The sequence below is a fragment of the Rhynchophorus ferrugineus genome, unplaced genomic scaffold, assembly GCF_030347505.1.
Source record: "Rhynchophorus ferrugineus isolate W39M unplaced genomic scaffold, kcgeb_rfMv2 rfM1, whole genome shotgun sequence".
NCBI classification, from domain to species: Eukaryota; Metazoa; Arthropoda; class Insecta; order Coleoptera; family Curculionidae; genus Rhynchophorus; species Rhynchophorus ferrugineus.
In genome coordinates this window covers 4,155,467-4,177,657 of record NW_027472580.1, presented here as the reverse complement: position 1 = coordinate 4,177,657, position 22,191 = coordinate 4,155,467, and the positions used below count along the sequence as shown (strand labels likewise).

The window sequence follows — 22,191 nt, the reverse complement described above, 5'->3', positions numbered from 1 at the left end:
ATACCGTTCATTCCATTGAAGCAGATTTTTACCGCAACCTATTAAATCATTTTAACGTAATCAATTAAAATATATTTCTTCACAACGATACTCTTGCTAATTTTTTGTTAGAATAAACAGAAACATTCTTAAAAAAAATAATAAACATTTCATAAATATATATAAAATAAATATAAATAAAAATATATTGCGTTTGGTTACAGCAAATGTTATGAACTAAATAAACTATAGATTATTGTATCATCTAAATGCAACAAATATAAATAGGAAGATTAGCAATACCTACATAAAACGGCGGAAGCATATTTGTAAGGCCAATATAATCAACATTATATCAAGGATAAGAATTAAAAATAAAATCTTTATTAGATAAAGCTCTGGTTTAGAATCTTGATACACAAACCAACGATCTAAAAATATCTTTATGTCAAACGCTAAAGGGAAGTATTCAATATAAATTATTCTATGAACTCATATATAATGCATTATCTTATATTTAATTATAATAACGCAACAAGAAATATATTCTTTAATAAATGTCGCTAAATCAGTGCAGTATTAAAACAATTAGTAGAAAAGCCGGTCTTAAAATTTCTCCATAATGAGTGATGACGAGAAATTTATAAAATCTTTGAAAATACTCATGATTGTCTCCGGATTCTGGAAGAAGCCTCTAACAGACTCGACGATTATAAACAAAATTTACTACTCCTACTTTATTTTTTCTAAAATAATAGTTGTCATATTCTGTTTAGAGTTGTTCTTCGGTTTAGTGGATCACATTGTTAAAGAAAGCGACAGGCAGTTAATTATAACCTCGGCAAGTGTCCTGCTCACGTGTATGGTTATAGTATTGAAGGCTTATATATGTATTAAAAGGCGTCTGATCGAGATCTTGGAAGAAATCGTATTGTACGAGAAGAAACTCTCGAATACCGACGATGAAGAGATCAAACATACGTATTTTGATAAAGCACATTTGTCGAACGTTATGTGTAGAGCGCAGGCTGTAGTTCAGCTTTGTGCATCTGGGTCTTTGTTTTATTTAGGTAGGTATGAAGCTATGTTACAAATTAAGTATCCACAAATATATACGTACTGTATCTTGGAAATGGTAACCAACAATTAATGTCAAAAAAGTTACAATCTCTTAGATCGAGAAAACCAAAACTCCAAAACTTAACACTAATTTACACTAATTTACACAATAGTATTACACTAGAAAATCTTCTATTTTTTTCCTGACAAGCAAACAACAACTGAATAAAACCACAAAAGTAATAGATATCAAAAATGTCATTTTGAGTATTTCATGATTAGTGAAGAACAGACTGAATAATTCCGATGTACTAAACGTAAAACTGTTATATTGTATTTGGGTATATGTGTACTATAGAATTTAGCAGATAAGTTAGTTTATTCATATCGATAGCCACTATTTTTTCTCATCTTTCAGACAATTTATGTATTCCATGTAGAAAGATCGATGTATCTTTTGAGGTTATCTGCGAATCGACCAATTTTTGGTATCTTCTTAAGTAATGAAGCAGCCCTCAGAGAGGTCATGATACATATGTCAGAGCAAGTAATAACCAGAAGGAGCAAGGCCTGGAGAATACGGCGGGTGGAGTAGCAGTTCTGATTTAAATGTTTCCAAATATGTTTTTGCCGGTTTTGCAACATGTGGTCGAGCTTTGTCATGCTGAAGATTTGTTGTCTCTTCGATCGTATTTCGATTGTTTTTCATGCAGAGCTAGGCTTAAACGCTTCAATTGTAGTCAATAGCGATCCGTGTTAGTGGTTTCATCGAGTAATGCCTTCAGATCTTCTTCATCACATGTTTCTGGCTATCCAGTGCGCTCCATATCCTCGGCTGCACAATCACCACTTTTAAAACGTCGAAAGCGATATTCCCATATTGAAACCGATGAAGCATAGTTGCCGTAACTTCACACAGCATTAAATGACCGTCAATCACGCAACTTTTCTTCACTTCACATTTCGATCATTTAAAACGATTATGTCGATTTTTTTAATTGGAAATTTTTTTAATGTAATTTTTTATTGGAAAACTATCACCATCTATGTGTTCGGCCCGGGCTTTTCAGCCCATATGTTCGCAATGAGTTTAACGAATACTAAAGTCGTGTCCATCTTAATCGTAAAAATCTTATATTTTATCATTTATTGTGACTGTGATTTAATTTCGGAATATTTTTCAAAGGTAATTGTAAATAATATTTTTTCAGTGGATTTTTCATCATTTATCACTACTTCTTCATTTTTCATGGTACATAAGTTCCAGTAGGCAACAATAGCAATGACACTAACTACTATCCAGTGACTTATGCCATTTTAAATAATCTTAAATTTAAGAATAAGTGGCTATTATGAAAACTTGGTTATAGTGATTCGTTTCTAATTATATATTAAACCTTTTTCTCAACAACAAATTCTGAATTCCGCATTCTCTAAGTTCTTCGGATCTGATAAATGTGTTATTCATATGTAGTGAAAATGTCGTTTCATTTTTATTTTAAGCGAATTTGTCCATTTAATTTAAAAATCCTTTGGACCTTTTTTTTTAATTTTTCTGTTAGAATCAAAATTCCGTCTCTAGAAATTTTGTAGTAGTTTATGTAGGTTCTTCTACATAATTAAGAGAATTTTGTCAGAATTTGGATTAGTTCAGGCCAGAACAAATTACAGTTGGATAGAGCAAGGTTCCGGCTATATCCAGGTCCAGCTGGATGCACCAATTCTGATCTGGTGGAAAACAACGTCTCTAGTGTTGATCACTTCTGGTAGTTTTTTTAGTCGCTGCTTCAATTGTACCATTTGTTGTATTAATGAGTTTGAGTAGGATTATTCATGATGAACAATTTCTTTCCAATACCCATTATATACTCAGCATAACCTTCCTTCATATCAATGCGGTCTTTTAAATGATTTGTAAGGCGCTAATCTACTATATGCTACTCTTAATGCATTAATGTGTCTAACAGGTCAATAGGAAAGTCCCCGGCCTACCACAGTAAAACAAATTTATTTGGCAAAATTAGTTTTTTTTTATTCAACATTTATTCATAGCGATCCTCCAACTTTTCGATACCCTTGTCTTACGATTTGTCCTTTGCATCAAAATAGGCATCAGTTTCGGCAATTAGCTCTTCATTCGACGAAAATTTCTTCCCAGCGAGTATTCTTTTGAGATCTGAGAACAGGAAATAGTCGCTGGGGGCCACATATGGAGAATACGGTGGATGAGGAAGCAAGTCGAAGCCCAATTCATGGATTTTTGCCATCGCTTTCACTGATTTGTGACACGTTGCATTGTTTTGGTGAATCAGCACTTACTTTTTCTTCAAAAGCGGCCGTTTTTTCGGCAATTTCTTCCTTCAAATGGTCCAATAAAACTATGTAATAGTCGCTGTTAATAGTCATTCCTTTTTCAAGGTCGTCAATGGAAATTATTCCATGCGCATCCCAAAATACAAACGCCATAACCTTGCCAGTCGATTGTTGCATTTTCCCACGCTTTGGAAAGCTTTTGGAGCGGGTTCATCGTTTGCAGTCCACTCGGATGATTGTCAATTGGACTTCGGAATGAAATGGTGGAGCTACATTACATTTCTTTATTTCCACCTGCTTTCCGGAAAATTTGATTTCAAAGATTTCAACAAGATATTGAAAGGATACCAAAGAAAATTGAGCGTATTTATTATATCAAACTGTTGTTTCAAACAGGACACTTCAAAGAATCCTTCCAGATTCTTCCCATAAACGAAAATATATAAAGGGGAGCCACGCCGGAGGAAAGGAAGAGGAAATTTTTTTAAATTAAAAAAATCAAGTCTATTCTTTTTTATTTTAATGTAATAACTCGTTTAATTTAGCTGCCTAAAACATGCCACGAAACATGTCATTTTTGGATTCAGGAAACCAAAAAATATAACGAATACTTCAGGAAACCTAAACATTTCTTAAATATTTTTCGAAAATCTATGATAGCACTAGAGATATACAATTTAATACAATCTATTATGAAAAGCCGAGTTAACCGATTGTATAACAAACCGATTGACCCTATATATTTCAGATAAATGAACTTTTTTTAATTTGCAGGCATTGGTGGAGATCAAGCGTTGATTGAATACAACAGAATTCACAATACCACTATTGATTCGCCTTACTGGTACCAATTTTATTTCCCTGCAATGAAACTGGATCATTTGGTTACCGTTTATTTTTTAAACTTCATTTTTTGTTTCTTCGGCAGTCTAACAAATATCGTTGCTCATTCTATTATAGCGACTCTGATGATATTTGCAGCGACACAGTTACAAATACTGAACATACAGCTAAAGAAATTCATCAAAGATAAAAACGATTATTTGGATGACAAAACCAATGAACTCAAGCGATACGTTAAGCACCATCAGGATCTAATCAGGTAAGATCAAATCACTATTTTTAACTTTAATAAATGGTTTTATTTTAGATATGTAAACGTACTAAATGAGAAAGTAAGAATAATCATTTTGATGCATTTCTTATTAAACTCAATTGAAATTTCCAGTTGTGTAACTGGTCTACTAAAGGTAACAATAAATGTCATTAATTTGCAAGTTAAATACACAACACAATAATGCGTAATATAGCTAGCAATGGTTTAAGATCACCAATAAGAAATATGATTCTGCTTTTGCGTAAATAATTGTTATTTGCATACTTTTTAACATTATTTTGCATTAACGAGTTTCAATATTCAAAATTATTTACTATACTAGTTCCATAGAATAGAGAGACATTTTCTAATTCTATATTGTTATTATCTTAAATAATATTATAAAAAAAACTATAAATTAAAAAAGCAATTTTTCCAAAATATAGCTAGAAATACAACAAATGAACTTAGTGAAAATAATAATTAAATGCTATAATTCTTCGAAAACCTTCTTCTGAGAAACCTTCTCTTTATTTTTGTACATTTTTATAGGTACTTAATTAGACACTATCCATATAATTTCTATCTTTATAAAATTGTTGCCATTTGCAATCCTATTTTTTTTCATCCGCTAGAACAAGCAACGCCTATGTTATATACAATTAATCAATTTAATAAAATATTTTTACCAAGCAAAATTGAACCGACTTAATAACTTGCGCAATTATTTGAATAAGTGTTACAATGGGTAGGTTAAGTAAAAGTACAGCCCGTATGAGGAAAAATAGGAATAAAGAAACAATGATTGAAATTAAGGAATGTTTCAGGGCCTGGCGCCCGCTACACAGTCTAGATGATTTGAGAAATGTTCCAACCAAACTAAAAAAAAACGCTCTATTATACCATAGAAACAGTTGCATACGATGTTTCTACAACTTCTCATATGATACTGTTAGTGCTTAAAAAGCAAACTGAATGGCTTTTACACTAAACTAGTTCCGAATTTCGATCACACCAGTTCATCTGTAACATTATACACAAATATCTGATTATTTTCGATAAAAAATATGTGAAAATGTTATGAGTGCCCTTGGAATTTGAGGTTCTCCCTCGTTTTCCCCTCCTTCCTCACATCAGATCCTATCTTGGACGGAACCATCTCGGAGATGCAAATATTTTGAAAATCGGTCTATAATTAATGGAGAAATCGGCGAACATACATTAAAAAACAGAACATAGAATCTCCTCCTTTTTTGAAGTGGGTTAAAAAATATTTATATTTGCTGACATTATATCCAAATGAGAATTTTTTAGGGAGAAAATAGTCCAGAGAATATTCCCTGGTACCGTTAAATAATATAACAGGATCATAAAAATAAGTACGTAACAATTCTTGGTTACAATATTGTAGTTGCCTTATATTCACTTAGTCCTTAACCTTAATTCTGTTATTTGGTATATATCCGTTTGTTTCAAAAGCATCTGCCGAGAAATACGTGTTATAATTTTCAGTTTTCAAATTTCTCAATTTACTTCCTTTGAAAACAATATTATATTTTTACTTATTTTTAATTCTATTTAAAGACCCTAACGTGGACTGAGCAACTGCTGGCTCCAATATTTAACTTGTAGCCATATTTTTCTTTTCGATAGGTTTATGGAAATGATCAATGAATATACACATATTATGTGTTTCAATTCAGTTATCGAGAATTACAATTGGTAATTGCATCTTGGTTAAGTATTGATATTCCACATTCAGGTCCATATTATCTGGTCGGCCTAAAATGAAAAGAATTTAGAAAGTAATTTTACTTGAACTTTTACTTCTGGAAAACAACACTCTTCACTAATTCTACATTTAAACATATAATATTTACTTTAAATGGTATAAAAATAACGTCATGACAGCAAATTTCCTAAATATTACACACGAAAATAGAAAAACATATATGTGTAACCTAACAGGTCAATTGAAAAGTCCCCGGCCTGACACACAGATGGCGCTACTAGATTTAAATCAATATGTTTTTAGTTAGCCCTCGAAAGATACGTGTATAAATATGACAGCTGTTGGATCAGTATTTTGTGAATTATAGCATTTTGAGCGCAGCAACTTTCGTTATAGTGAAAAAAATGGATAAAAAGGAATTTCGCGTGTTGATAAAATATTACTTCTTGAAGGGAAAAAATACAGTTGAAGCAAAAACTTGGCCTGATGCCAAGTTTCCGTACACTGCCCCAGGAAAATCAACCATCAAGGATTGGTATACTAAGTTTAGACGTGGTGAAATGATCACCGAAGACGGTGAACCCAGTGGAAGTCCTAAAGAGGTTGTTACCGACAAAAACATTAAAAAAATCAACAAAATGATTTTGAATGACGATAAATTGAAATTTAATGAAATAGCAGACACTCTGAAGATATGAACTGAATGTGTACATCATATCATTCATGAATATTTGAGTATGAGAAAGCTCTGTGCAAAGTGGGTGCCGCACGAGCTCCGTTTTTACCAAAATCATCGACGAGTTGATGATTCGGAACAGTGTTTGAAGACTATTAAGTGTAATAAATCCAAGTTTTTGCGTGAATATGTCACAATGGATGAAACATCATTTCACTCCATCATTTCACTCCGAAGTCCAATCCACAATCATCCGAGTGGACTGCACATGATGAACCCGCTCCAAAGCGTGAGGAAACGTAACAGTCGGCTGGAAAGTTTATGGCGTCTGTATTTTGGGATACGCATGGAATAATTTTTATTGATTACCATGAGAAAGGTAGGACCATCAACAGCGACTATTACATAGCGTTATTGAACAGTTTGAAGTACGAAATCGCCAAAAAACGGCCGCATTTGAAGAAAAAGAAAGTGCTGCTTCACCAAAACAATGCACCGTGTCTCAAGTCAGTGAAAACGATGACAGAATGAATTGGGATTAGAATAGCTTCCTCATCCATACGGTAAGTCTCCATCTCTCTGGATCTGGAGATCTGGTCCCCAGCGTCTAATTCCTGTTCTCAGATCTCAAAAGAATGCTCGCTGCGAAGAAATTTTCGTCGAATGAAGATGTGATCGCCGAAAATGTGGGATCTATTTTGAAACAAAGGACAAATCGTACTGCAAAAATGGCATCTAAAAGTTGGAAGGTCGCTATAATGAGTGTATCACCCTTGAAGAGAGTTGTGTTGAATAAAAAAAAATAATTTTGCCAAAATATTTGTTTTACTATGGTGGGCCGGGAACTTTTCAATTAACCTGTTATTATGTCTTTAAAATGATTCAAATTAAAAGAAAAATAAACATAACTCTGGTGATTTAGACGCGCAAGACATAGTTACAGATATGCTAGTTTAAGTTTCCATTCTATATTTCTACGTTTTGCGGTTATTTTATAACACAACTGTTTCCTTTCAAATTTAGATCAATATATTACTTTATATCTTTTAGAATACAAAAACCACTGAAAGAGTATTTACAATAACATACCTTAATCTGGTTTTATTCCAGTTATTTATGACTTCCTGGAATGCAAATGAAATTATAGAACAGGTAAATATACTTTGTAATGATGTTCACGTAAAAAATAAAACCTTACGCTGTAGAGTAGAATATATCAAGTAATATCAATATCAAAAAATTATGCCTATATTTTAGAGTACTGCTGTTTCGGACGCTATTTATGCTAGCAATTGGCATTTATTGGACAGAGAAGGAAAAGTTATATGTCAAATTGTTATACAAAGGGCTCAGAGACCTTTAAAATTGACTATAGGACCTTTTAGTCCAATGACCAATCGATCTGGGTTAATGGTACGTCTAAACTCCATATTTATTCTATATTAATTCTTTAGCGCATTAAGACAGAGTATAAAAAATATAAAGAAGTGTATTATAACTATAGAAATTAATAATGAAAAATAACACACGATATGTTTGGAGTACGTTTTCCTTGAATTTTATTCAACAGAGGGGTTCGTTAACTAAGGCAAAACTTTGATTATTGATTAATCATTGAGGATAATAGTCAGCATTTAATTTGAAAAATTTAACGATATTTAATTCCTTAATAAATCATCATTTCAGCGAACCTAAAAAAGCATTTTTAGAGCTAAAATCTATTAGACAGCCATAACGAAAATGATTATGAAAACACATTTTTGATATTTAGTTTTTGTTTTACTTACTTATACTAAGCTAAATTGTTTTCACTGGTTCACTTAGGATTAAATGTCGGATTGCAATAAAATAATGGTTTTTGAATAAGTTGTTTTGATTTTTAGGTAATTAAGGCTGCTTATTCCTACGTCAGTCTGATGAATGGAGGCAATACTGATAATTAACAAGGAGATAGACACGCAGAGGACCATTATATGAATACAGCACTTTAAATAATGTTATAGCAATAAACAAATCACAATAGGAAGTGTTAATTATTAGCATAAAATTAAATGTGATTATGGATTTAATTTTTATATTCCTCAAATATTAGTTACGTTAAATGCATTTAAATCCTCAAAGTTCTCATTTTTTATACTATACACACTGTATATTATTACTATGGAGACTCTGTTATGCTTTCTTGACCTGTAGTTGTTATTAACGTTCTATGAATATATTGTATATGTAAGAGTCATTCCATCCTTTTTAAAATAACGACACCTTAACAATTGGGTATCAATATTATACAATTTTAATATAATAGCTGTGTAACGTAAACAAAATGCTATAAAACATTAAAACGCCATAGAAAAGAACAATTTTTTAGCATCCCAAAACAATCTAATAATCTATTGGGTGCCTGTATATATTACGATCACCATATTCACTTTCAAAAAGCATTTATTGAGAAGAATCAATACAATATGTTGCATCCATTTATGTAGTTTTTTTCCCATCTCTCTGGTGATATGCCGATATCTTGTCAAAAAACGATATTGGTTTGGCATCGATACATTTTCACACTGCTTCAACATTTCAAAACCACTTGCCAGCCAAGTCATACAGCATCAATATGAAACAATCAAGAAGGAATAAAAAATGGTTTTATGTGAACACGCTGGATCTGGAAGAATATCCTACTCTAGATGCAACAGAGTATCTTCGTTTTGTTACTCACTATTGCTGGTTTTTCTGGCAATAACGTATACTTCAAGTTGATGTGATGTGTTAAAATGATGTCTGTGGAGATCTTCCGTAAAAATTCCAGTACGTTTTAGCAGCTAATACTCTACACTTTGATGAACCCACCATATGTACAACGAAACTGCATAACCATGAATATTCCTGTTCGGCATAGAGGATTGGTAGATTCACTATTCATCCCTATTCAGAATACGCTACCGAAAACTCTTCTTTTTTGCATTTTTACTCATTCTTTTCAAGAAACACTTAAAATGTTTATTAATCAAGAACTGAAGATAAAAATCAGAAGAAACATGTAGTTATTTCGTTGCTTCCAAATTAAGAATTTCCAAAAAATTTAATAAATGATTTTTTTAAAATTTATTTATTACATTATTACTAGTTGTTGCCGGCTAACCACATTTTTTCTTTTCAATAAGTTAAATCCAGGTTTATAATATCTAAGGAGACCCATCGGCCCTATTTCTGTCTCTGGTGTAATAAAATTTTTGTATTTACAGTATTATTTTTTTATTAAATGCAGCTCACTAAAGTACACTACACAAGATCAAATAATTTGATTCTTTCGAGTTTGTGTCCTTTTCTGGTGCTATCCAAGAATCCTAATAGTTCGATATTGACATGACAATGGTATCTCTTCTCATTTTCACCTTCCTATTATCTTGATTTCCTGAGTGACAGTCGGTATCTAAATTTATCGGTATAAGTAATCAGTCCTGTAGTATCTGGGTGCATCTACAATAATTAACAAGACGTTGTTCTGGAAAACTTGTATTGTATTTATATTAGTTTTTACAGAATATTCCCATATTTGAATTATATTTCCATATAAGTTTTGTACTGATAATTGTGATTTTCCTTTATTTAACCAATAAATTTTCCTACATTTTTTTTTTAATTTTTTATGTGCACTTTCCAGCAAATTAAAAAAAAATACAAACTAATTAACAAAAGTAAGGGAAAAAGCACAAGAAATCCCACAGAAGTCATCACAATCACACACATCACATTGAGCTTGTAAAAATTCCGGTCAACTGGCGAAGTCAGTGAATGCTTATTTATTGATGTTCAATCATAAAGGATCAAAACTCATAGGTTTCCAAAACTAGCGAGTATTTAATCAAGCGGTTAAGCAGTAGCTGAAACTGAAAATCAAAAATCAAATGAGATACTTGTTTTCAATTAGCAATTTTCAAAAACCAAGTCAGTTAATGACGGGAAAATATTTTAATAAATCATCAATTAAAAACGCTGATTTCCTTTTTACATGTCTGATATGACCGAATAATAAATTAATTAACAACAGTTAAACCCTATCTAATATATTATTTTATACAATCAATAATTTAAATAAACCACAGTATTAAAAAATCTGAAACGACATTGGTGATGTCACATGTCATTACCATAGTCGCTTACACATAAATATATTCAATTAAAAATTGATAAAATAATTATCCGTTAGGGACGTTTAAATATAAGAGAATTAACATCTGCTCATTTCTTTTTTCATTCTTAGAAACAGATTTTGCTTCTTATAAAATAAAAAATTAATGTTGTCGTCGCCATATATTTCCATTACCATGACCGAAGAAAGGTTTATAGAATTTTTAAAGAAATTAATGATAGTTTCTGGATTTTGGAAAAAACCTTTAACCAATTACAACATCTTAAATACCATGTATCGCATATATTTTACGGTTTCTAAAATATTACTGTTTGTTTTCTGGTTTCTTCTTCTGATAGGATTGGCGAAACTATTAAAAAACCATGCTGATATGCAAATTGTCATATCAGCTGTTGGAGTTTTAATAACTTGCTGGTTGATTGCTATCAAGACGTATATATGTGTGCGAAAAGGTCTCATTGATATATTGGACGAGATAACTGAATACGAGGGGAGAATCATGGATTCCAATAATGAACCTATCAAGAGAATGTATTTAAGGAAAGCCTCGTTTTGTAATAATATGTGTAGAGGTCAAGCCTTCGTTCAGATTATTTGTGCAATAGCCATGTATTATTTAGGTAAGATCAAGTTTCAAAAAAATGTAAATTAAATAAGGGAGATTGGGGAAACGGGAGCCATGTAAAGAAAAATACAAAAAAAATTAGTTTACAACCATTTATTTTTTATTAGACAATAATAAGTCTTTTATCAGAGCTAAAAATTAATCTTCAAAGGATCTACAGCAAGTGGTGTTACTGTGTATTGAATTGCATCGAGTAAAAAGAACTGTAAACAACTTCATGTTGAAGCGTCATGACAAGCTTCACTTTGCTATATAATGGCACTCAGTCGAAGTATTTAAAAAAAACACTCGATAAAGGGTTATTTGTGGTTGAGAATTTGAAATATTTAAGATATTAGCAATACTTGTTGAACATCTTTGCTGTGATGATTGGTAACTGGTATGTTGTGGAGGGGTAGTCAGCGTTTGCAGTGGGCCTTGGAAAGAGAGTTATTGATTGAGATGTAACTGTAGCTATTTTTTTCTAGGTCCAACAGTGTTAGCGCGTTACATTGTCATAATGTTCAATCCGGCAATCCCGCCAAAAGCTTTAAAATCTATATCTATAAACAAACATTATGGTTAATTATATATATGTATATAACAGGTCAATTGAAAAGTTCCCGACCCGACACATAGATGACAGTAATAGAATTAAATATGTTATATGTTTTTTTAGCTAGCACAAATGCCCAAAAGGAGCGTGTATTAATTTGACAGCTATCGGATCATTAGATTGTGAATTATAGCATTTTGAGTGAAGCTTCTTGTTATTAATTTTTGTTATTGTGAAAAAAATGGATAAAAAGGAATTTCGCGTGTTGATAAAATATTGCTGTTTGAAGAGAAAAAATATAGTTGAAGCAAAAGCTTGGCTTGATATCGAGTTTCCAGACACTGCCCCAGGAAAATCAACCATCAAGGATTGGTTGCTAAATTTAGACGTGGCGAAATGAGCACCGAAGACGGTGAACGCAGTGGACGCCCAAAAGGAGTTGAAAGAACCGACGAAAACATTTAAAAAATCCACAAAATGAATTTGAATGACCATAAATTGGAATTGAATGAAATAGCAGACACTCTAAATATATCAACTGAATGTGTACATCATATCATTCACGAATATTTGGGTATGAGAAAGCTTTGTGCAAAGTGGGTGCTGCGCGATCTCACTTTCGATCAAAAACAAGGACGAGTTGACGATTCAGAGCAGTGTTTAAAGATGATCAAGCATAATAAACTCGAGTTTTTGCGTCGATATGTGACAATGTATGAAACATGGGTCCGTGATTTCACTCCGAACCCACTCCAAAGCGTAGGAAAATGCAGCGTTATGGCGTCTGTATTTTGGGATTCGCATGGAATAATTTTCATTGACTACCTTGAAAAAGGGAGGATCATCAACTGCGACTATTACATAGCGTTATTGGACCGTTTGAAGGACGAAATCGCCGAAAACAACCGCTCTTGAAGAAAAAGACAACGCTGCTTCACCAAGACAATCCACCGTGTCACAAGTCCATGAATTGGGCTTCGAACTGCTTCCTCATCCACCGTGTTCTCCAGATCTGGCCCCCAGCGATTATTTCCTGTTCTCAGATCTCAAAAGAATGCTCGCTGGGAAGAAATGTTCGTCGAATGAAGAGGTGATCGCCGAAACTGAGGCCTATTTTGAAGGAAAGAACAAATCGTACTACAAAAATGGTATCGAGAAATTGGAGGGTCGCTATAATCAGTGTATCACCCTTGACGTGAATTATGTTGAACAAAAAACTGATTTTGCCAAAAAATGAATTTTAATATGGTAGGCCGAGAATTTTTCAATTGACCTGTTATATATAAATATTCCCTTATATAAAGATGTTATCTTTGAGTACGTTTTATAAGAGAGCTCTGCTATTTCATATTGAGTTATTTTAATAATGTTTCTCTATTTAAGCATTTTATATCGCCTTTCCTCTTCCAAGCTATTAAAAATTATTTACTCAACTAAACAAAAACATAATTTTTGATTAATTAATAAGAATAAAATAGGTTTGTTTTTCTAATCTAATTAAAAAGCCAATAAAGGAGAATTTGATATCGAGTAAACAGTTCGAGATGATTGTTGGCTATCTGTCAATGGTTTTCCTATTTCTTGTTTTACACTAATAAAAATTAGTATAAAATATGAATGTACTAATTGTATGTAATATAGCTGAAGCCTGCTTAGCTGGGCATGACACAAATAAATTATACAAATAAATTATTATTCCTAGACCTGGAAAGTTGGCATTTAAAGTATATAGGTATGGAATCTTATTACTCACAATCCAGCCATTTAGTGCTGTGTTAGTGTACCCTAAAAATAAATTCAATGTATCAAAAATATTCAACCTACCTTATAAATTAAGAGAGGCTTGAGGGTAATGCAGATTTCTATTTAATATTGTAAAAGTACAATTTAAATATAATTAATAGTAAGTAATAGTAAATCCACTCTGAAATTGTTCTAGTGTAGTTCAATTAAGTCATAGAATTTTAAGCAACATACATTTATTACCAAAAATAAGAACAAGCAAATATAAAAAATATTTTTTCTAATTTGACTATCATTTTGTAAAATTTAATTCTTAAAAAAACAATCGTAAAAGCATATCATTTTAAGTGTGACCCATCTCTAGACATCACTTTATTATTATTAGAATTAGTTAATAACTAAAGGGAATAATTGTTATAGCCATAATCTTATTTCCATCTTGCATCTTTAATTTGGGAAACAAAATACGTGGTGGTAGAGAAGATTTGTGAAAGATTGTTAACATATTTATATAATCTGAAACCTATTGAATAAATTAGCTATCCTAATGAAAACCACAATTGTAGTCCAAAGCAAGGCTTCATTTTTATCACTATATTATTTTGATTAATTTATTTTACAAATTTTAGGTATAGTTGGTGATCAACAACTCATTGCTTATAACAGAGCAAATAATTGCACCATAGACTCATACTACTGGTATCAATTCTGGTTCCCAGGGTACAAATTGGACCATATGGTTTGGATCTATACTCTGAACTTGATATTTGGTTGGTCGGCTTGCTCAGCGAACGTTGTCTGTCATTCGATCATTGGAACTCTTATGATATTCGCCGCAGCCCAGCTGCAGGTCCTGAATCTCCAACTGAGAAGCTTTATCGCAGAAGGTGACGACGTAAAGGGAAAAACCGCTGAACTGAAGACGTATGTTAGACAACATCAAAGTTTAATCAGGTTATTGACCAGTGTAATTTACTTCACTTATAATTCCACCCGTTGGCATTACAAGGGCCACTTATTTGTATCCACACATACACCAAAATAATATTTTGTATCTAATATTCAAGCAAGTTAAGTATTTTATAAAGTTAGTTTATCTACAAAAAAATGTTTGGTACATACGACGCATCTACGCCAGGGCTAATTATGTGAAAAGTTAAAAAAGGCATGGCAGACATATCTTATATAAGCTAATGATATTCACTCATACAGATGTTTAGACTTCTTTATGATACTTTTCTAATAGAATTATACAAGAAAACACCGAAGTATAGCAAAATCAGAAAAAAACTTAGACGCTGTTATAGACTAACGTCTCCAAGCTTAAAATATTTCAAATGTAATGCCTAAGGTAAATTCTTCATATTCTCTTCAATATGGCATTAGAAATGAAGTACCCGTTTAAGATGCGAAATTGAACAATAAATCCAGAGAGGCATATTACAATTAAATAGCAAGTGAATGAATTCCGCAAGGATTGTTGCAAAATCGACCGTTCAGCTGAAAGACGTAACCAGTACCTTCAAAAAAATTGTAGGTCAAGAAAACTAGGATACGAATATATCAGAGGTAAAGTGTTAAACTTCAGAATTTGAAAAGAATTGCCGTCTCCTAATTCTGCTAAGCACTAAGCCACAATATTATTCATAGAGTAGTACCACCATGTTTTTAATCATTTAAAAGAAAATACAGTTTATCGGTCAAAATACAATAAATTATTGAACAAACAGTTTTCAGCCGGCTTGGTTGGCGCACTGGTAAAGGCGTTTAATATTTGTTATAGTCCTATGCAAGAACATAGAATCCGACAAGGACAATAATCCCCATCCCGCCAGTAACCAAACACGGTAAGATCGGATGTCTTCTGGGATGATTTCTAAATTGGTCACTCGCCAATCGGTAGGCTTAATGCCGAGGACCGTGGTTCGGAGTCTACGTTAAACAGTAGGTCCAGTACAAGTTATCAAATTGGGCGTATCTACTACCAAGATAATTTTGCTAAATTATTTTTGAATCTAGATGATGTAGCACTGCAGGTTTTTCTTCTGAACAAGAGATTATAAACTTATTCGCATACAATTTTGACTTCAAATAACCCGATTAAAATGAAATAAAATCACATAATATATTGGGCATTGTTGTACATTATTGCACATTGGATATTCTGAGAACCTAGCAGGAATGTGGATCATAAGTTTTCTAGAAATTACATTACTACAAAAAACAATTTCCCCAGTTTCCATAGTGGTCAACAAACACGTTATGCTCTCATATATATTCAAATATACCGTAAATTTTGGAACACTCTTTAGAAAACAGTATATTTCTTTTACTGACGAAGTAGCATATATAACTATAAACTTTTAATAATAGAGTGAATTCATATTCAATTAATAAGTGAACAGGTATGCTCCTTGTTATCGTAAAAGAAAACGAAATATGACCAAGAGTGATCAAGAATAAAAGATAAAAGGACATGTATATTTCTAGTCTTTCAGTTTAGATTAAAACATGTCCCAGGCATTTGGAAAATGGCGGAATTTATAATGATTCCAGTGCTGAAAAGCCACCAAATGAAATAAAAGCCTCTAGACCTATATCACTGCTGTCAGTAATATCTAAGGGTTTTGAAAAACTCCTGCTGAAAAGAGTAAAACTGATCATAGAGAATAGAATATCATAGAATTTATAAAAACTTAATACCAACACACCAGTCTGGGTCAATTAACAAACATCCAACAACTGACCAGGTCCATAGAATAACAGATGTTGTTGAATAAGCCTACGAAAGTAAAAAAGTATGTTTAGCTATATTCTTAGATATAGCTCAAGCCTTCATTAATGTATGGTATGAAAGCATTGTTTATAAAGTACAGAAAATGTTACCAAAACAAAACACCGAATTACCAAAATCGTACATTACAGCCATAATGTTTTGAGTTAAATAAGAGGAAGCTTACTCTACAATAAAAGAAGGTAGAGCAAGTGTACCACAAGGAAGTGTACTGGGGCCAATGTTCTATCCACTCTACACTTGTGATGTACCCCAAATGGAGAATATTACGCCGGCTACATTTGCTGATGATACTGCGATTATAGCTGTCGGAGACAATAGTGAAGAAGCCACACGAAAATTACAACAGGCAAGTTACAATATAAATAAATGGACACAAGCTTGGAAAATAAAAATTAACGAAAATAATTATGTGCATGAGCAGTCCATCTACAATCAGACCATACAAGCACCAATAACTTCAAATAATTCCATATAACAACAACGCTAAATATCTCGAATAAAAAAGAAAAGAAAATAACAGGATTTTTTATATAGGGAAATGTATTGACTATTTGCAAGAAATTCGCAATTATCAGTACATAATAAATTGCTATTATATAAGCAAATACTGAAATCTATATGGACATACAGAGTTCAAATAAGGGGATGTTCCGCAAAGTGAACATAAACGAAATACACTTTTTTCAGAACAAACTCCTGAGAAGTATTGTGGGCGCACCCAAATACTACAGGACTGACCACCTATATCGAGACCATCAGATAACCACAGTCAGTCAAGAAATCAAGAAAATTGCAAGGGAGCATGGGGACTCCATTCTCATGAAAATATTGAAGTATTTCAACTTTTGGATACCACCAGAGTAGGACGTAGACTCAAAAGTATTAAACCATCTGATTTTGTGTATTGCTGTGTAGTGAAGTGCATAAAATATAATAAAACATACAGCAATGTCATGTATAAACATTATTTCACCAGAGATTGAAATAGGGCCGATGGATCATCCTAGTTAAATACCTAGATTTAAGTTATCATAAAGACAAATTGTAGCTTAGTCGGAAACGATAAGTAACAATGTAATAGTTAAATAATAATAAAAAATATCGTACTAATCTCAGTCAGGACGTAATTTACTACGAATCTTCTACTATATCACAGCACTTTAAATTGAAATCAGATTTAACTTATTCCTCTACTTCCTATTTCCTTCCTAAGTTCCAATTTGCAATCATTTGAATCCACAAAACAAAACTCGTAGAAATTTGTAGTTGAGAACATAAAATAAATATCTAAATTAGTGGCCTTTAAATAATTAAGTTTCTTTTCTAGTTACGTAACCAGATTAAATAAAGAAATACGAATAATTGTCCTAATGCATTTTATGCTGAATTCTATTGAAATTGCCACAGGTGTTACTGGATTATTAAAGGTAATTAATCAATACCAAATATCACTTAGAAATTTATTTTTTATTTAATGTGTTATTCAGTCTTGAAACTTTCTTTTTGAAAGTTTCACTGAGCTCAGTAAAGAAAAGTAACAAATATTTTTATCACAAAATTTTATAACTTGATAACAGGTCAATTGAAATGTCCCCGGCCTAACAAATAGATGGCGCTACTATAATTAAATCCATATATTTTTTAGTTAGCCCTAACCTTCAAAAGATGCGCGTACAAATTTGTCAGTTGTCAGGTCTTTAGTTTGTGAATTATAGCATTTTGAGTGAAGCAACTTTTGTTACTGTGAAAAACAAATGGATAAAAAGGAATTTCGCGTGCTGATAAAATATTGCTTTTTGAAGGTAAAAAATACAGTTGAAGCAAAAACTTGGCTTGATGCCGAGTTTCCGGACACTGCCCCAGGAAAATTAACCATTAAGGATTGACATGCTAAGTTTAGACTTGGTGAAATGGTCACCGAAGACGGTGAACGTAGTGGACGCTCAAAACAGGTTGTAAAATGATTAATGTACAAAATCATTTTGAATGACAGCAAATTGAAATTGAATAAAACAGCGGACACTCTAAGGATATCAACTGAACATGGACATCATATCATTCACAAATATTTGGGTATATGAAGACTCTGTGCAAAGTGGGTGCCGGGCGAGCTCACTTTTGACCGAAAACAACGACGATTTGATGATTCGGAGCAGTGTTTGGAGATGATCAAGCATAATAAACCCGACTTTTTGCGTCGGTATGTAACAACGGATGAAACATGGCTGTATTATTTCACTCCGAAGTCCAATCGACAGTCATCCGAGTGTACTGCACACAATGAATCCGCTCCAAAGCGTGGGAAAAGGCAACAGTCGGATGGCTAGGCTATGGCGTCTGTATTTTGGGATGCGCAAGGAATAATTTTCATTGACTAAAAAGGAAGGACCATCAACAGCGACTATTATATAGCGTTATTGGACTGTTTGGAAAACGAAATCGCCAAAAAACGGCCGCATTTAAAGAAATAGAAAGTGCTGCTTCACCAAGACAATGGACCGTGTCAAAAATCTATGCATTGGGCTTCGAATTGCTTTCTCATCCACCATATTCTCCAGATCTGGACCTCAGCGACTATTTTCTGTTCTCAGATCTCAGAAGTATGCTCGCTGGGAAGAAATTTTTGTCGAATGAAGAAGTGATCGCCGAAACTGAGGCCTATTTTGAAACAAAGGACAAATCGTACTACAAAAATGGTATCGAAAAGTTGAAGGGTCACTATAATCAGTTTATAACCCTTGAAGGGAATTATATTGAATAGAAAAAACTAATTTTGTCAAAAAAATGTGTTTTACTGTGGTAGGCCGGGGACTTTTAAATTGACCTGTTCCGGATTATTAATGGATACTTCAAAACTTCGTGGTCAAACTTTCTTAATTTTTGGGAAATGACTAAACATGTGTGAGGTTTAACATTATGAAGGTATACAATGCGTTTCTCTCGATAATTTGCTTAGATCTCATTAGGTAATGATGAGCAACGCCAATCGAGCTTCTATCGTCGATGTTTATTCTGTAGTGATGTAGTAAACTGAAATGCGCCAGTCTAAATTTGTTTAAGGTTTCATCGACTTTTACAACGATTGATAAAATTGAGATTTTATCAATCATTTTGAAAAAATATCTCAAAAATTTGACATTCATTTCATCACATCATTTCTCACTTTTTTAGGACATTCCAGTTACGCATGTCATATTTTTACTGACTTACATCAATCTAACATCGTATCAACTAATAATGACAGCATGGAACGCTAATGAAATTCTGGATCAAGTAAAATATTATATGATATTATTCGTGATTTGGCATGGATAATTGAATTTTAGAGTACGAGTATCGGTGATGCCTTATATGCTAGTCACTGGCGTTTATTGAACAAAGAAGGAAAAATGATATGCTTAATCATGATACAACGGTCACAGAAACCTTTAACGGTGACAATCGGCCCCTTTGGCCCCATGACCAATCAATCAGCTTTAATGGTAATGTGTTTGTACTTAAAGAAACACATTCGTAACAGATCTAATATTGATTTTTATTCTATTCAGGTAATAAAGGCAGCGTATTCCTATATCAGTATAATGAATACGGGAAATTGAAGACAATGTCCACAATTGACGTTTACTGAGAAACTACAGACAGACAAACTACAAAATAACTAATTAGCACTAAGCATCTAAGGAATTTAACAGAATATTTAAAGTGATAAATATATATCAATGCATAATAGTTGTAGTCTCCGCAACAACAACGCTTGTTAGTTTTATAATTTGATTTGAGTTTATCTTTTTGTTATGTTAAATAAAGTCGCGATATAAAATTGTATCAAATCTCATATCAACTGTGTTACATTTCTTAATCCTTTTAAGAATTTTTTTAAGGTTTTTTATTTACTTATTTTTTACTATTCATAATATTATATTATTATTCCGTTGTACGTACATTAATACACAAATTAATATTAAATTAGACTACTTAAGCTAAAATTATGAGGAATTTTATGTACAAGTTCGTGAGGTTTAGTCGCTTCAATCCTCTGATTTCCTGCGTGTTGTTCAACCGTTCGATTACGTCTAAGGTCAACTGAAAAGTCCCCAACCTGACACATAGATGGCGCTACTAGAATTAAATCCATTAGTTCCATATGTTGTTTAGGTCACAAAAGATGCGTGTGTAAATTTGAGAGCTGTCGAATTTCGCTTCAAGGGTGATACACTGATTATAGTGTCCCTCCAACTTTTCAATACCATTTTTGTAGTACGATTTGTCCTTTGCTTCAAAATTGGCCTCAGTTTCGGCAATCACCTCTTCATTCAACGAAAATTTCTTCCCAGCAAACGTTGTTTTGAGATTTGAGGACAGGAAATAGTCGCTAGGGGATAACTCATGGATTTTTGCCATCGTTTTCACTGACTTGTGACACGGTGCATTATCTTGGTGAAGCAACACTTTCTTTTTCTTCAAATGCGGCCGTTTTTCGGCAATCTCGTCCTTCAAACGCTCCAATAACGCTATGTAATAGTCGCCGTTGTAGTCCTCTCTTTTTCAAGGATGTAAATGAAAATTATTCCATGCATATCATCACTAACTGTTGCGCTTTCCCACGCTTTGGAGCGGGTTCATCATGTGCAATCCATTCGGATAACTGTCGATTGGACTTCGGAGTAAAATGATGAAGCTATATTTCCTCCATTGTCACATATCGATGCAAAAACTTGGGTTTATTATGCTTAATCTGCTTCAAACACTGCTCCGAATCATCAACTCGTCTCTGTTTTTGCTCAAAAGTGAGCTCGCGCCGTACCCACCTTTCACAGAGCTTTCTCATACCCAAATATTCGTGAATGATATGATGTACACGTTCAGTTGATATTTTTAGAGTGTCTTCTATTTCATTCAATTTCAATTTACGGTCATTCAAAATCATTTTGTGGATTGTTTTAAAGTTTCGTCGGTAACAACCTCTTTTGGGCGTCCACTGCATTCACCGTCTTCGGTGATCACTTCACCACGTCTAAACTTAGTATACTAATCCTTGATGGTTGATTTTCCTAGAGCAATGTCCGGAAACTCGGCATCAGGCCAAATTTTTGCTTCAAGTGTATTTTTTCCTTCAAAAATCAATATTTTATCAACTCGCGAAATTTCTTTTTATCCATTTTTGTTTACAATAACAAAAGTTGCTTCACTCAAAATGCTATAATTCACAAACTAATGATCAGACAGCCGTCAAGTTTATACACGCAGCTTTTGAAGGTTAAGGCTGACTAAAAAAAATATGGATTTAATTCTAGTAGCGCCATCTATGTGTCAGGTCGAGGACTTTTCAATTGACTTGTTACCTAATATGGTTATTTTAAAGTAGCTTCATTTAATATTTAAAATCGCCTGAGACTGCTCTACTAAGCTTTAATAAAAGTTTAGGAAATTTGGAATATTTTCAGCGAGAATATTGTAGAACATGAATGAATGACTTAATCCTA

The 22,191-nt window shown here is 32.8% G+C and overlaps 2 protein-coding genes across 2 annotated transcripts; both read left to right on the top strand.

Moving 5' to 3' along the window:
* The first annotated feature begins 1,681 nt into the window (after positions 1 to 1,681).
* Positions 1,682 to 20,390, top strand: LOC143204649 (odorant receptor 67c). Its single transcript, XM_076417355.1, has 9 exons — positions 1,682 to 1,727; positions 4,126 to 4,453; positions 4,502 to 4,628; positions 11,217 to 11,628; positions 14,541 to 14,865; positions 18,036 to 18,135; positions 19,880 to 19,981; positions 20,035 to 20,190; positions 20,257 to 20,390. The coding sequence occupies exons 1-9, from the start codon at positions 1,682 to 1,684 to the stop codon at positions 20,305 to 20,307; spliced, it is 1,647 nt and encodes a 548-aa protein (XP_076273470.1). The 3' UTR covers positions 20,308 to 20,390.
* LOC143202688 (odorant receptor 10) lies at positions 7,912 to 8,957 on the top strand. The gene is made up of 3 exons (XM_076414367.1): positions 7,912 to 8,007; positions 8,113 to 8,268; positions 8,739 to 8,957. The coding sequence occupies exons 1-3, from the start codon at positions 7,972 to 7,974 to the stop codon at positions 8,796 to 8,798; spliced, it is 252 nt and encodes an 83-aa protein (XP_076270482.1). The 5' UTR covers positions 7,912 to 7,971; the 3' UTR covers positions 8,799 to 8,957.
* Positions 20,391 to 22,191: the final 1,801 nt, after the last annotated feature.

What these genes read in the sequence shown, in the direction of transcription:
- LOC143204649 (XM_076417355.1), top strand. Translation starts at nt 1,682, where the DNA reads ATGTGGTCGAGCTTTGTCATGCTGAAGATTTGTTGTCTCTTCGATC. An exon ending in AATAGCCATGTATTATTTAG is followed by an intron (nt 11,629 to 14,540) that starts GTAAGATCAAGT and finishes TACAAATTTTAG; the next exon opens with GTATAGTTGGTGATCAACAA. An exon ending in CAACATCAAAGTTTAATCAG is followed by an intron (nt 14,866 to 18,035) that starts GTTATTGACCAG and finishes TTTCTTTTCTAG; the next exon opens with TTACGTAACCAGATTAAATA.
- LOC143202688 (XM_076414367.1), top strand. Translation starts at nt 7,972, where the DNA reads ATGACTTCCTGGAATGCAAATGAAATTATAGAACAG. An exon ending in CAAATGAAATTATAGAACAG is followed by an intron (nt 8,008 to 8,112) that starts GTAAATATACTT and finishes CCTATATTTTAG; the next exon opens with AGTACTGCTGTTTCGGACGC. An exon ending in CCAATCGATCTGGGTTAATG is followed by an intron (nt 8,269 to 8,738) that starts GTACGTCTAAAC and finishes TTTGATTTTTAG; the next exon opens with GTAATTAAGGCTGCTTATTC.